Source organism: Microplitis demolitor, chromosome 1 (genome assembly GCF_026212275.2).
Source record: "Microplitis demolitor isolate Queensland-Clemson2020A chromosome 1, iyMicDemo2.1a, whole genome shotgun sequence".
Taxonomy (NCBI): Eukaryota; Metazoa; Arthropoda; class Insecta; order Hymenoptera; family Braconidae; genus Microplitis; species Microplitis demolitor.
In genome coordinates this window covers 21,742,029-21,757,377 of record NC_068545.1, presented here as the reverse complement: position 1 = coordinate 21,757,377, position 15,349 = coordinate 21,742,029, and the positions used below count along the sequence as shown (strand labels likewise).

General features: G+C 26.6%; 3 protein-coding genes across 3 annotated transcripts; all 3 read left to right on the top strand.

The window, feature by feature from the left end:
- Nucleotides 1–233: 233 nt before the first annotated feature.
- Nucleotides 234–8,329, top strand: LOC103576426 (uncharacterized). The gene is made up of 12 exons (XM_008556637.3): nucleotides 234–348; nucleotides 1,157–1,417; nucleotides 1,700–2,049; nucleotides 2,597–2,873; nucleotides 3,169–3,351; nucleotides 3,425–3,644; nucleotides 4,687–4,778; nucleotides 4,845–5,102; nucleotides 6,208–6,551; nucleotides 6,621–6,900; nucleotides 7,359–7,541; nucleotides 8,109–8,329. The coding sequence occupies exons 1-12, from the start codon at nucleotides 249–251 to the stop codon at nucleotides 8,327–8,329; spliced, it is 2,769 nt and encodes a 922-aa protein (XP_008554859.2). The 5' UTR covers nucleotides 234–248.
- A 579-nt stretch (nucleotides 8,330–8,908) lies between these two features.
- On the top strand, nucleotides 8,909–11,055 carry LOC103576458 (proton-coupled folate transporter-like). Its single transcript, XM_008556678.2, has 5 exons — nucleotides 8,909–9,145; nucleotides 9,668–10,011; nucleotides 10,077–10,356; nucleotides 10,446–10,628; nucleotides 10,725–11,055. The coding sequence occupies exons 1-5, from the start codon at nucleotides 8,932–8,934 to the stop codon at nucleotides 10,922–10,924; spliced, it is 1,221 nt and encodes a 406-aa protein (XP_008554900.2). The 5' UTR covers nucleotides 8,909–8,931; the 3' UTR covers nucleotides 10,925–11,055.
- Nucleotides 11,056–11,675: 620 nt separating this feature from the next.
- Nucleotides 11,676–14,956, top strand: LOC103576460 (proton-coupled folate transporter). The gene is made up of 8 exons (XM_014440624.1): nucleotides 11,676–11,756; nucleotides 11,888–12,168; nucleotides 12,263–12,393; nucleotides 12,453–12,713; nucleotides 12,951–13,294; nucleotides 13,709–13,988; nucleotides 14,068–14,250; nucleotides 14,736–14,956. The coding sequence occupies exons 3-8, from the start codon at nucleotides 12,294–12,296 to the stop codon at nucleotides 14,954–14,956; spliced, it is 1,389 nt and encodes a 462-aa protein (XP_014296110.1). The 5' UTR covers nucleotides 11,676–11,756; nucleotides 11,888–12,168; nucleotides 12,263–12,293.
- Nucleotides 14,957–15,349: the final 393 nt, after the last annotated feature.

Sequence of the window (15,349 nt, the reverse complement as noted above, 5' to 3'; positions counted from 1 at the left end):
AAGAAATTCACTTATTATCTTATTGTAAAATAATAATAACAGCAATAATCAAATTACTGTAGAGACTAGTTGACAGTTGCTGAGCAACTGTGTTATTGTTAAAAATATATATATGAATATGAATATACTTTAAAGACGTATTTAATATTTATACAATTTTATGAATTTCGTTAAAGTTACACGTGTAACCTGTACTGATAAGTTTTTAAAACATATCGTTTGATAATTAATATTTTAAGTAATTAATTATGGATAATGAATGTGTTCGTTCGGTGAAAAGTGGATGGAGACGTTTTACATTGATGGAACCGCCACTATTTTTACTATTATTGGCTTATGGAATGACAGGTATTTATTTATTAACAAAAAACTATGCATGTTTTTAAAAAAATTTTTTTTATACAAAAAAGTATGAGTGTGAATGTAGCAGACATGAAACATTCTATAACTTTGAATTAAATTAAATAAAATAATGAAATTTAAAAAAATGCGCGCAACGATTTTTCATTGATCTAAATAAGCATTTGTTAATTTTTATTCTGCTTAGGTTTTATTTATATGAGTGTAAATGTAGCAAACAGACAAATTTAAAATTATAAATAAATAGAATAAGTGATTAAACAAATAATATTTGTAAAAAATGCACTTGTTAATTTAAAATATTTTAAATGCGCATTTTTTTTTAATTTTATTTTATTAATTATTTATTCTATTTGTTAATAATTCGGGCTGGCAGAAAATATTATTTGAAAATAGGATAGAAGTAGCATTTGTGGCCAGTGCTCTATTTTTTGACTTTTAGTATTCCATTTTAATTAATGAAAAAGTATAAAAAAAATTTTCATTCTGATACAGTAAAAAAATTTTCTTTGAATAAGTTGAAAAAGTTAATTCATTGCTTACATTACGTATTATTTTATTAAAATTTTTTGAGTGGCCAAAACTAGTGTGAATGGAGCAGATATGAGACAATACCTAAATCTCAAATAAATGAATTAAAATAATGAAATTTAAATAATACGGATTTTTAATTTTTATCCTACTTAAATTTTATTTCTTCATTTAGAAATTTAAAAAATTGCCGCTACAAGCAAGGGATCATTTTATCAATGTCTGTTCAATAAATATCAATTTGAAATATTTTATTTTTTTTTAGCAACTGTCTTGACTGATTTAATTGTCTATCAAACTTGTAGACAAATGATGGTAACAAATAAAAATAGCTGTGATATTTTTCATACCAATAGCAGCAGCCAAGAGGCAAAAGAACTGGATAAAGTTGTTCAGCCTCATGCGAGTTATATAATTATGTGCAAATCGTTGATTGAAGGTATTTTTCCAGCATTGCTGGTATTATTTGTCGGTCCTTGGAGTGATAAATATGGAAGGAAACCACTTTTAGTTGTTGGATACTTTGGTAAAAACTATGATCCTGAAATTAACAGACAATTAAGAATTTTCGGATTTTTTTTTTTCAACAATTCAATGTCAAAAAAAAAAACTAAAAATATGCACAGGTAGAAAATTTACAAAATCATAAGTGCAATTTTTGTAAATATCTTTTTTTAATGATTTATCGTTTAAAAAAAATCCAAAAAATTATTAGATGTCTATGTAAAAATTTTATTTATTTATTAATGTTAGTTATTTTTTAATTTAAAAATTCACATGTTGTCTAAAGTATAAATAAAAATTCTAGCTCCAATATGCACGTATACATTATTATCAATACTAAATCACTGGGATGTAAGTCCGTGGATGTTTTTATTAGCATCTGTACCCTCTGCTTTATTAGGCGGAATCTCAGTACTTTTATTAGGAGTATTCTGCTACGTGTCAGATATTTCAGAACCTGAAAAACGTGCGTGGTATTTAGGATGTCTTGAAGCTTGCCTTTCTGCGGGATTAGTTATTGGTATATATATTGGTCCATTGATATTCCAAAAGTATGGCTATACTTTATTATTTATCATTGCTACTTTACTATCTGTAATATCATTACTTCATATACTGCTTTTTGTACCTGAGACTATTAGAAATGAATCTAATGTAAGTATTATTTATTTATTTCTTTGCTTAATTAAGTTCAGTAATCAGTAATTAGTATTATCAATTATTTATTTTTAATTGTCCAAAAAAAACCTAAATAGAGAAGCTGCATGTTTTGTAATCAAAATGTTTTTTTTAAGCTTAATGAAAGTTGCTAAGAAAAATTGAGGCAAAATATTATGATAATTGATTTCTTAGTTGAATTTAAAATTAAAAAATGTTTTCCGTGTCCCGACGTTCCTTTGGACGGAGAGATAAAAAAACATTCATGTTTACTTTATCAGAATCACAACCAAAAGAAAATACAAGAGAATAGAGTGACTTTCATTGGTCTTCAGTTCCGATAGAAGTAATGACGTCATAATCAATTATTATAATATATATAAAATTTCGGCTTAAAAAAAAATGATTAAAACATATTCTTAAAAAGTTGTTCTTTCATCTATAAATAAATTTTTGATGATAAAAAATTCATGCAATTTCTCTATAAAACCACATACCATAGTATCAATAGATTAATAATAATTGATGTTATTTATTGTTACAGAGATGGGGAAATCCATTTGATTTAGCTCTAGTAAAACAATTGATATTGACATGTACTAAAAAACGTCCTGGTTTAAACCGTGGGTTACTATGGAGTTGTGTACTAGTTTTATCATTTCTTGTAATTATTATGGATGGAACTGCCAATGTTAAATATTTATTCACTAGTGCGAAACTCGGTTGGAATACAGTACAGTTTTCAGTTTACAGTAGTTTATCTATGTCATTAACAATTGTGGGAACAATTTTTGGTCTAAAAGTAATGCGAAATTATTTAGGTAATTGTTTTAATTTATAATTTACTACAAAATCATTGTGATTTCTTCAGTTAAAATATAATTTTATTGCAAATATTTTCAATAAATAAATTTCTCGTATTAAGAATATAGTTTTTGAATAAAAGTAATTTCTTCTCTCAGTGTATAATTGTAGTTTTTTAAACTTTATAGTAAGAAAAGCTGAAACACGTATTCTTTTACTGATTAAAAATTTATCCAACAGCTTAGCTGCCTCGTATTATTTTTGTTAAAAATGCTAACCACTCAATTTAATTTAAAAAAAACATTGTTGCAGGTCTTAAAGACTCTACAGGGACATTAATAGGATGTCTATCTGGATTTGCCGCAGCTATTGTATACTCTTTTACTACAAAACCTTGGCATATGTACTTAGGAACTAGTTTAGGAATTTTTACCGGCATGATTTCACCTACTGCGCGATCTGTTTTATCAAAATCTGCTCCTATCGATGATCTGGGTATAAATATATATAAATTATAACTCAATTAAATAAAAAATAATTTTATTATTAAAATTTTTTTATTGTCCAGGCAAAGTGTTTTCATTGGTCACATTTATGGAAGCATTACTACCGTTAGGAGGTGCTTCGTTATACAGTTTGATATATTCTTTATATATGTCAGTTTATCCATTACCAGTATTTTTATTGTCAGCTGGAATAAATTTTTTAATGATAATTATTATCATAATAATGGATTGGAAATTTAACAAATATGAATCGCCTTATCAATCCGCAATTCAAGAAGACTGAAAGTTTGAAAATTACTCAATGCACACTAAAAAATCAGGAGTGAATACGGATTTTATTTAAATCCGAATTCACTCCGTCACTCAAAGTTCCGAGTTTATAAAAAATTACTTTGTATGCAGAGTGAATTGGGATTTTTTCAAAAGCGGAGTGATTTCGGAGTAACGCGGATTTTATTTCAATCCGCAATCACTCCGGTCGGGAGTTTTACTACTTAAATAAATTTATATTCAATAGAAATAAATCATAATTACACTGAGAGAAAAGTGCATAGTTGTGGTAACTAAAAAAGGGATGGAAATGAAAAAACAGTCATCTTAACTAATATTTTTAGTTTTTTGAACTATAGATATATATTCACTCCGAGAGAATTAAATAAATAAGTCATTGATTCCGCATTTACTCTGCAAATTTATTATGGTGCAATATTACTCATTTTTTAATTAACAATTACAATAACTCAAACATATAAATTATTTTTGATAAATATATTTATGATGATTTTATAACAAATCTGTAACAACATTTTACAAAAGATATTATAAATTATTTGATAAATATTGATTGTATTTTTATAATTAAATATACAAATAATCAACACGTCTATAGATTTATGATTCATTGTTTATATTATATCTCAAAAAGATGATTAACTCTCCGTTAACGTTAATTGACCTTCATTGCTTCCCACTTTTTTTTTATTTTATATATATACATATATATTAGTTTGATTATTAACTAAGATAATGCAAAAAATCACGATGATGATAGAGAATAAAGAAAATTACTTGTTATCTTTTCAGAATAGTTTTAATAATTATAATAATAACTATGACAAAAATGAAAAAGTTTGCAGTGTAGTCAAAGTTGTAAATCAACGGTATTATAGATAATACTTTGAAATATTATTAATTACAAAGCATTTTCTGATTTTATTTCATTGTTTTATTCCTCGTTAACAGTTACACATATAACCAGAAGAAAATTTATCATTATCTCATTAATTGTTTGATACTAAATTATTAAATTATACAAAATGGATAGTGAATGTACGAATTCTCCGAAAAGTGAATGGAAACGTTTTGCATTGATGGAACCACCGATATTTTTATTGTTGCTATCATATGGAATGACAAGTATGATCTTTCTGATAATTTAAATAATATTTAAAGATATTTGAATAAAGATTGGTTTTTTTTTAGGTAATGTCTTCACTGACTTGGTTGTCTTCCAAGCATGTAAGGAAGTTGAGACGAATAAAAGTAGATGTGATATTTTACATGCAAATAGTAGTAGTGATGAAGTGCGAGAATTGAATAAAATTGTTCAGCGATATGCAAGTTATATAATAATGAGTAAATCGCTGATTGAAAGTTTCATACCAGCAATATTTATTCTGTTTCTGGGTCCTTGGAGTGACAAGTATGGCAGAAAGCCTTTAATAATTGCTGGATATTTTGGTAATATATTTATTTTAAAATATATAAAATTTTTTTATAAATTTCAAGCATTTTATATGATCAATTAGAAAATACTGAGGATTCTACGGTTTCTGTAGCACCGCCATATTACCACGAATTTTTGTAGATCTTGATGACAAATGACTTTTTTAGAGAATAAAATCTTCAATATCTCGCTTAGTTTTTGAGAAAAATTGATTTCGAGAAAAATGAGATTTTTTCTAAAAAGTGAAAAATTTCATAGATTTTAACATCTTTAATTTGTTTGTTTTTTTTTTTTCGGAAAGTACATTTGAAGACGAAAATTTCGAAAAAAAACTTATTTCGTCGAGTTCTACAAGAATTTGCAGTCATTTGGTGGCGCCACGGAAACGGTAGACTTTCCCGAAAAGTTCCCGTTATGTTATTATTGCTAAACTTTTGAGCTCTGCGAGGTCAAAAAACGATTGGACAAAAAAAGTTTACAGACACATACATAAATACGCGGCCGGACGTTCACCCAGAAATAGTCAGAATAGCTTCTTAGGACCTCAAAACGTCATGATCTGATGAAAACTCGATTTTCGAAAATCGTCCCGAAACCAATAACTTCCCTTCTTTTTGAAAATTTTAGCGGGAATTCAAAACTTTGCAGAGTGAACGCAGATCAAATCCGGAGTGAATGTTTAGCGGATGACTGTTTATTTATTTAATTCCCTTGGAATAAAATTCAGTCTGTAAGGGAAGTTGATTTAAATATTAAAGTTCCGTATCTGAGTGAATGTGGATTCGAATAAAATTCAAAACACTCCGAAATTACTTCGCTGAAAAGACAAACTCCTTATTTACTCTGTATGTAGAGTACTTATTTTAAAAACTCCAAAACTCCCAGTAATAGAATGAATTTGGATTTAAGGAAATCCGTAGTCATTTCGAATTCACTCCCGATTTTTACAGTGTCCGGAATCGGCAGTTTTTTTTTAGGAATTTTTTTTTTTAAATTCTGAATATTCCAAAGACTATATAAAAATATTTATTAATTACTAAAAATTTTGAAAGGAAAAGTAAATAAAGTGTCAATAATTACTTGATTTGTTTTTCACTTTCTTATAAATATTTTTTACAGCTCCAATGTGTAGATACATAATTTTGTCTGTGCTAAGTAATTTTGATGGAAATCCATGGATGTTTTTGATAGCTTCAGTGCCGTCGGCTTTATTAGGCTCTGGATTTTCAATGGCAACTTATTGTTACATCTCTGACACCACAGAGCCTGATAAACGTGCATGGCGTTTAGCTTGTTTGCAAACAAGTCTCGTCACTGGATTAGTTATTGGCACCTTTATTGGTCCATTAATTTTTCAACAAATCAGTTCTACATTTTTATTTATTATCTCTGCTTTTCTTTGTGCCATATCATTATTTTACGTATTATTTTTAGTACCCGAGACTGTTAAGAATGAATCTAATGTAAGTTTTATATAAAATTTATCAATGCATTTTTAAAAAAATAATTCATAATTTATTTGTTTTTTTCAGGAAAAATGGGGCAACCCATTCGATTTGTCTTTAGTTAAGGAATTAGTGCTAACATGTACTAAAAAACGTGATGGATTGAATCGCGGAATGTTATGGAGTTGTTTAGTAGTTTTGTCATTTTTTACAATGATTATTAAAGGGAGTTCAAATATCGATTATTTATTCGCAAATGCTAAACTCGGCTGGAATATTGTACAGTATTCAATTTTCAGTGGTATGTCAATGGTAGTTTCAATTATTGGGACATTTGGAGGTCTCAAAATAATGAAAGATTATATGGGTAATTATTTACATTAATATGAAAAAAATTTTTTGAATTTCCCGCGATTGATATTAAAAATTTACAAATACCAAAAACCATTGCTTTGCTCGATTTTTAAAATTTAAACTTTTTAATAGACTTCAAATTTAAAAAATTGAAAAGTCGTTAGATAAGAATCTAGAATAGACTTAGATAGATAGAATAGACATAAATAGATAAACAATAGATAAGAATTTGAATAGACATCTGAGTGTGACTGTGTGTGGGGTTGAATAAAATGTTTTGTATCAATTATTTATAGTTTTTCAGTGTAAATTTAAAATTAACATTTTACTTGTGTTTAAAATTTTAAAAAGATGTCAATTTATAAAATTGAAAGATTATAAAAAATTTTTTTGAGCTTGAAGTTCTGCAGATTATTGTAAAAAGATTTTATTAATGCGATAAATTTGTCTTGTAAATTAATATTATTGCAGGTCTTACAGAAGTTACAGAGGCATTAATCGGATGTTTATCTGGTTTTTTATCCGCTTTATTAAGCTCTTTTACGACAAAACCCTGGCATATGTACGCTGGAGTTTGTTTAGGAATTTTCGCTGGTATTGTTTTACCTACTATACGATCACTTTTGTCTAAATCTGCCCCTATTGATGATATAGGTACATATGTAATATATATAAGACTGTGTCAAAAAAATCGATTGTTCTTTTTTTCAAAAATTACACGGAAAACAAGTAAAAAAGTTAGGAAAAAATAATATTTATCGAAAAGTAATAAGACCTTTTTTCCAAGAATTCTTTTGTGATGGTCAACATTATTTTCAACATATTTTGGGTGTTGATTTGAAAGTAACGTAAAAAGTGTTACTTTCGTGTAAAATAACATGTTTGTGTGTTAAAAAATCAATCGATTGCGACAGTTCAAACAAGATAAATACTGTGTGTTAAATTGACACACAAAAGTGTTAAAAATTCAACAGTTAGAATTTTAACACATGCTTTTTGCACACTTTGAGGATTCGTTTTTTACTGTGTATTAATATTTCTAGTAACAGTTAAAACTTTAACAGTATTTTTTTTTTCGCGGAAGTTTTCCGTAATTTTTGAATCCAATATAGTCGATTTTTTTGACACAGTCGAATATATATATATATACATATTATGTTTATGAGAATGTTATAAATAAATATTTATAATCATTGATAATTATATTTATATTATTTTCAGGAAAAGTATTTTCTTTAGTCACAGTTGTGGAAATAATTTTACCAATAGGAAGTGCTCCGTTGTACAGTTTAATTTATTCTTCATATATTTTTGTTTATCCATCACCAGTATTTTTATTAACAGCTGTAATATTTTTCTCAATGACATTTATTATTTTGATTATGAATTTTAAATTCATTGCATCTAAATCCTCTTATCAAGTCACCGCTCAAGAAGATTGATTTTTTTATCAGTTTTAAGTGCAGTTACTGTTTATATACAACAATTATAATTTAATTTCAAGACCAAATGAGTTTGCAATAAAATCTGTGATATCTTCTCATGAAATTATTTTATAAAATAATAGTTAAATATCAAGTGTACAGATATAAATAATTATTAAATTGATATATATAATTATCTGCACCATACGTTTGTTTTTAATTTTTATTTTAACAAAATAATAGTTTTTTATTTTATAAAAAAGTTACGAATTGTAAATCGACGATTGTACTTTTTATTTTTTTTTTATTACTTTGTTAATTTTCTAGTTTTTACATTTAATTAAAACATTAATTGATTTTTCTATAAAACGATATTCCATATAAAATTAAAAATCTGTTTTGTAATGGATGAAAAAAATACAAAATTAGAAATAGCAGGATGGAGACGTTATGTATTGTTGGAACCATCAGTATTTCTAACGTTATTAGCTTATGGGATGACAGGTATGATTGATTATTGAACGAAAATAATAATCCTGATTCAATTAATTGATTATATTTATTTTTTCACAGCTAATGTCCTCACTGATTTGATTCTCTTTCAAACGTGTAGACATATAATGGTAACAAACAAAACCAGCTGTGATATTTTACATACAAATAGTAGCAGTCAAGAAGCGCGAGAATTGAGCAAAATTATTCAACCACATACTAGTTATATAATAATGAGTACATCATTGATGAGAAGTATTTTGCCAGCATTATTAATACTATTCTTTGGCCCATGGAGTGATAAATATGGTAGAAAACCTCTTATATTAATTGGAAACTTTGGTAATTAACTATTTTTATATTTTTCAATTATAAGTAAACCTAATGCTGCTTCATATCATTTGCATTGAATCTACGGGTTTTAATACTTGTTTAGTTCATCGAAATAAACCCATATTTTATCTATTTTATAGCGGAAAATAAAATCTTATTTAACAAAAAAATTTGGAAAACGATTGAACCTATGAGCCAACCCAGTAATTTCCGCATTTTCCGAACTCTCCGATTTGCTATTAGTTTCAAATTGTCTCGCGTTGATTTTACAACTGTCAATAATTGTAAAAAAAAACCAAATTGCAAACTTTTTTTTAATATCAACAAAAAAAAAAATTGTTTTGCTGAAGGTTTGAGATCTGAATTTTGATTTTAAGCTTAATAAATATATGGTATTATTCGGGTTAAAACATGATTTTAGACTTTCTTTGCTATGCCAATTTACGTTACTCTCGTTAAATTGTCTTATTAAATTATCCCTTGTCACAGTATATATAATCGTATTAATTGTAAAATATGTTTTTTCTTTAGTTCCGTTGTGTAAATACATAATACTATGTACATTAAGTAGTTTTGATGCTAATCCATGGCTATATTTGCTACCTTACGTACCAACAGCCCTTTTGGGTTCTGGACTCTTATTAGCTACAAATTGTTACGTCTCTGATACAACACATCCTGAAAAGCGTGCATGGCGTTTAGCTTGTCTTCAAACTTGTGTCCATGTTGGACTAGTAATTGGGACACTTATTGGTCCTTTTATATATAAACAACTCGGTTATACCTATTTGTTCATCATTGCTGCTTTTTCAAGTTTATCATCATTACTCTATGTAGTATTTGTTGTACCAGAATCTGTTAAAAATGAATCTAATGTAAGTTATAAAACTAATCGATTAATTTGTATAAAAAAAATTCCTAATTAATTTATTATGTTTAGAAAAAATGGGGGAATCCATTTGATTTGTCCCTAGTTAAACAACTAGTACTAACATGTACTAAAAAACGTGATGGTTTAAATCGTGGAATGTTATGGAGTTGTCTACTAGTTTTATCATTATCGAAAATTTTAACTAATGGACATACAAACATAATTTATTTATTCGTTAATGCGAAACTTGGTTGGGATGTTGTGCGGTATTCGATGTTCCATAGCTTTTCTATGGTTATAACAATTATTGGCACTTTCGGTGGTGTCAAAGTAATGAAACATTATATAGGTAATTATTTACAACAATTGCAATAAGTTTTTTTTACGAAAGGAATTTAATAATTTAGTTGATTTATCATTTTTATTTTTTATTTACAGGTTTTCTGGACATTAGTATCATTTTAGTAGGAAGTTTATCTGGTTTCTTATCGACCATGTGTCTTTCTTTTGTTACTAAGTCCTGGCATATGTATTTAGAAGTTTGTTTAGGAGTTTTCATTGGTGTTATTGTACCCACAACGCGATCACTTATATCCTCATCAGCTCCTGTAGATGATACAGGTATAAAAATCTATTATCATGTCAATTATAGTTTGATTATTGAAAACAATATACACTGTCAAAATTTGGTCTTAAATTTGGTATTATTTTTTTTAGGAAAAGTGTTTTCATTGGTGTCATTTGTTGACACGCTATTGCCACTAGGAAGTGCACCATTATACAGTTTACTATATTCTTCATATATATCAGTTTATCCATCGCCTGTATATTTAATGACGTCTGGAATATTTATGTCAATGATATTTGTTTCTATATTTATTTATTTAAAATATTTCAAAGAAAAATCGCTCAATTAATCGGCTGTTTACGTAGCATTTTATTTATTATTAACTTTTTTTTATTGAAATTGAAAATTTTCAAAAAAAATAAAGTTATTGACTTGAGTCTCATATTGACATTGAAATGCTCAATAAAAAATTTGACAAATTCAAAAAAATCGACTAATTTATTATTTATTAAAAAATTTTAAATGTCAAATTTAATTATTTTACTTGTCAGTGGTCAGTTGTATTGATAATAATGTTTGTGTTTGAGGAAAGACTGTATAAAGCATGTTATTGTCTTAAATATTTATTTAAAATTTTTGAGAGTTAATGTTTAATAATTGAAGTAATTCATACGGGTTATTAAATTTAATTTAATTTAACAATTACATTTTTACTAAGTAAGTTAATGTTATAAGTTTAAAATGTAAATTAATTCTGATTCTGCCTTTCTAGTACATGGTAAAGTCGGGGAACTGACGAAACGTTGTACAAAAATTAACAACAAACATTAAATAATAAGAAATTTTTATCTAATGAAACTGTGATTTGTTTATTTTAATTATCATGGATATGAGACAACAAAATTTACAATTAATAATTATTTAAAATATCACTTCAAAGTAATACAGTGATCAACCAATTTATGTTCTGACTCTTCATATTTTATAAGATAATTGCTTGCTATAATTTACTTATATGAATTTTAAATTCTTATAAGACATGAATAATTTTATCGGATCGCTGTTTAGAAGACTGATATTCCTTTTTTTGTTCAATTACTCAGCGCACTATGCTCAGCACACTTGATTATGACAAAACGTCGCTTAGATAAATAAAATAATCAAAATCATTTAATCTTAGGGTAAGTCAATTAATAAGTAATTTCTAATAATTCTTTATAAAATCATATTGTTAAAAATTAAATAAATGGTAATCATATTCTTTATAATAAACTAAAATTAATTTATACCATCTTCTGATTTATTTTAATAGGATGATTAGCTGTTGCTGCTCACGTTAATTATTCCATGTCCTTGGTTACCTTGACATTTGTCATTACATATACGTACATGTATATAAACTACAAAGCTTGATTTATTAACTATGATAATGCAAGAAAACAAAATAATCTGAGAGTGTAATGGAAATTATTTGTTATCTTTTCATAAAATAATTATATAGTAATAATAATAATGACAGTAATTATAATAGTAACGAAATACTATTTCTAAAAAATAGCAAATTGTGAATTGACAGTCACAAGTAGTCTACAGGTATATTTTTTTATTTACGACGTACTTCCTTATTTTCTCAATTTTTAAATTTTAACGCTAAACCTGTGCAATAACTCTCTGATTTTTACGATAGTTGTGTGAAATAAAATTTTAATTAATTAATCATGAATGAAAAACAAGTGGATTCAATAAAAACAGGATGGAGACATTTTATATTGATGGAGCCACCAATATTTTTATTATTATTAGCCAATGGAATGACAAGTATGAATAAATATTAATAAATATTTGATTGATTGATTAATTACACTTGGTTTTTATAGGTAATGTTCTCACTGATTTGATTCTCTTTCAAACGTGTAGGCAAATAATGGTAACAAACAAAACCAGCTGTGATATTTTGCATACAAATAGTAGCAGTCAGGAGGCAAGAGAGTTGAGTAAAATTATTCAGCCACACGCAAGTTATATAATAATTGGTAGATCACTGATTAAAGGCATTTTACCAGCCTTACTTATATTATTCTTGGGTCCTTGGAGTGATAAATATGGTAGAAAACCTTTAATAATTGCAGGATATTTTGGTAATCTGTTAATAATTTTTATTTAAACTAATTTATAATATTGCACACCTCAATCGCGACCATGCCTTGCGATTGAAATTCTTTTTTCGACTATTCACTGATGTTAAATCATCTCTATACTTTTTTGATTGCTTTGAAATGAGTTAAATTGTATACTAGTACAAAGATATTTTATTTGTGCACTTTTGGATGTTCCAAAATTTTTTTATAGATATTTAAAAAATATTTTTCTTCCAGTTCCATTGTGCAGATACATAATACTTTTTATATTAAGTAATTTTGATGCGAATCCATGGTTATATTTACTAGCTTACATACCAACAGCACTTTTCGGTTCTGGACTCTTATTAGCAACAATTTGTTACATATCAGACTCTACAGAACCTGATAAACGTGCTTGGCGCTTAGCTTGTTTGCAAACTTGTGTCAAAACTGGACTAGTCATCGGGACATTTATTGGCCCATTGATATTTCAAAAACTCGGTTATACATTTTTATTCATTATTGCAGCTTTACTTTGTTTAATATCATTACTATATGCGGTATTTATGGTACCTGAATCTGTTCAGAATGATTCTGAAGTAAGTTTTATCAGTAGTTATGATAAATTATCCAATTTCCAGACCCCTACTAGATCTAGTCCTACTATTTAAAACAGAAAATTACAATTTTTTTGTTGATTAAATGAAATTCCTATTAAATACATCGAATAAATGATTTTAATAAGAAGTCAAAGGGGGCTAACTACCGGTATCTTGTTGTAAATTTACTTATTTTATTTTTATATTCTTTAATATAATATTTTATCAATAATTAAAAGACTGAAAATAAACTTTAATTATTCTAAAAACAAATAATACAAAAATTTCTAAACATTTTTTCGACATAAATCTGGAAAATAACTTGTAGGCTCATGTTTAAGGGGACTAGGGACTGGTATAGTTTATTCTTATCACTTCTCATAAATTATTTTAAATTAACTAATTTCTTCTCAGAAAAAATGGGGGAATCCATTTGATTTTTCTCTAGTGAAACAACTAGTACTAACGTGTACTAAAAAACGTGAAGGTTTGAATCGTGGGATGTTGTGGAGTTGTCTAGCAGTTTTGTCATTATATAAAATAACATTTCACGGAAATTCAGATATCAGTTATTTATTTGCAAATGCTAAACTTGGTTGGAATGTTGTGCAGTATTCAATGTTTAGTAGTGTGTCAATGGTTTTATCAATTGTCGGAACATTTGCTGGTCTTAAAATAATGAAAGACTATATCGGTAATTGTTTACACTAATGATAATAAATTACCCAAAAAAAAAAAAAACAGTTATTTTATCGGATAAATTATTGTTGCAGGTTTAACAGACATTACAGGAGCCCTAATTGGATGTTTATCCGGGTTTTCAGCATCATTATGTCTTTCTTTGGTTACTGAGTCTTGGCATATGTACTTAGAAGTATGTTTAGGAATTTTTATTGGTGTTATTTTACCTACCACACGATCACTTATATCAAGATCTGCACCTGCAGATGATTTAGGTATGAAAATATGTAAATATACTAATCATAAATAAGAAAATCTTCGAAATGTGTAATGATAATGAATTTAGCCGACGTTTAATAATTTTTTAATTTTTAAAAACTATGAATTATAAAAAAAAGTATATTTTGAAAATTTCACTTAGAGCTTTTTTAATTTTCTACATGTACACTGTAAAAATTTTTTGGACTCGGCGTAGTATAATTGACGGTGTTAAAATTGCTCATTAATCAAAATTATAACGAGTAACACTTACTGGTACAAAGAAGTAGAGTACACCGTGTTAAAATTACACGGGTGGATAATTTACACCGTCATTTCATACTGCATAGTCGTGTAAAGTTCTCGAGGGCCATTTTTTACACCCTAATTTTTTACAGTGTACACATTTTCAGTTTTTTTTATTGATTGGTTGAAAAATAAATTAAAAATTTGTTAACTGTCTACTAACTTCAGGATTTTAATGTGTTAATTATATTTTTAGGAAAAGTATTCTCTTTGGTGACATTTGTGGATACACTATTGCCATTAGGTAGTGCTCCATTATATACTTTATTATATTCTTCATATATGTCAGTTTACCCATTGCCGGTCTATCTGTTAACATCTGGAATTTATTTCTTACTAATAATTATTATTATAACTATTAATTTTAAATTTATAAGAGATAAATCGTCCAGTAAATCTATTACTCAAGCGGATTAATATTTACTTTCTATGTACAATAAAATGCTCTTATTAACTAACGATGTTAATTAACTTATTAATTCCTTGAATATCATTAAAATAATTAAGTTATTAGATAATTCTATTTATTTATTTATTTACGAAAAAAGGAATACTCGCTAAAAGTATATAAACGAACAATTTTTCTTTTTACTTGTGATTCAATTTAGTATATATATAATTAAAATTTTTTAAAATTGGTATATAAAAAAAAATGGTAATAAATCTTTTGTTGGCAAGGATGTTTGACCAATAATATTTATGTATATACATTTCATATATAAAAATACTATTGCAGTTTACAAAACAAGTTAATTATACAATTATATATATTTATCATTTATATTTATTTTATTCATCACAAATATTTGT

Coding starts and splice junctions, on each gene's coding strand:
- LOC103576426 (XM_008556637.3), top strand. CDS start 249: ATGGATAATGAATGTGTTCGTTCGGTGAAAAGTGGATGGAGACGTTTT. Junction 1,418..1,699: donor TTTAGTTGTTGGATACTTTG/GTAAAAACTATG, acceptor TAAAAATTCTAG/CTCCAATATGCACGTATACA. Junction 6,901..7,358: donor AATAATGAAAGATTATATGG/GTAATTATTTAC, acceptor ATATTATTGCAG/GTCTTACAGAAGTTACAGAG.
- LOC103576458 (XM_008556678.2), top strand. CDS start 8,932: ATGGTAACAAACAAAACCAGCTGTGATATTTTACATACAAATAGTAGC. Junction 9,146..9,667: donor TATATTAATTGGAAACTTTG/GTAATTAACTAT, acceptor TTTTTTCTTTAG/TTCCGTTGTGTAAATACATA. Junction 10,357..10,445: donor AGTAATGAAACATTATATAG/GTAATTATTTAC, acceptor TTTTATTTACAG/GTTTTCTGGACATTAGTATC.
- LOC103576460 (XM_014440624.1), top strand. CDS start 12,294: ATGAATGAAAAACAAGTGGATTCAATAAAAACAGGATGGAGACATTTT. Junction 13,295..13,708: donor CTGTTCAGAATGATTCTGAA/GTAAGTTTTATC, acceptor ATTTCTTCTCAG/AAAAAATGGGGGAATCCATT. Junction 14,251..14,735: donor TGCACCTGCAGATGATTTAG/GTATGAAAATAT, acceptor TTATATTTTTAG/GAAAAGTATTCTCTTTGGTG.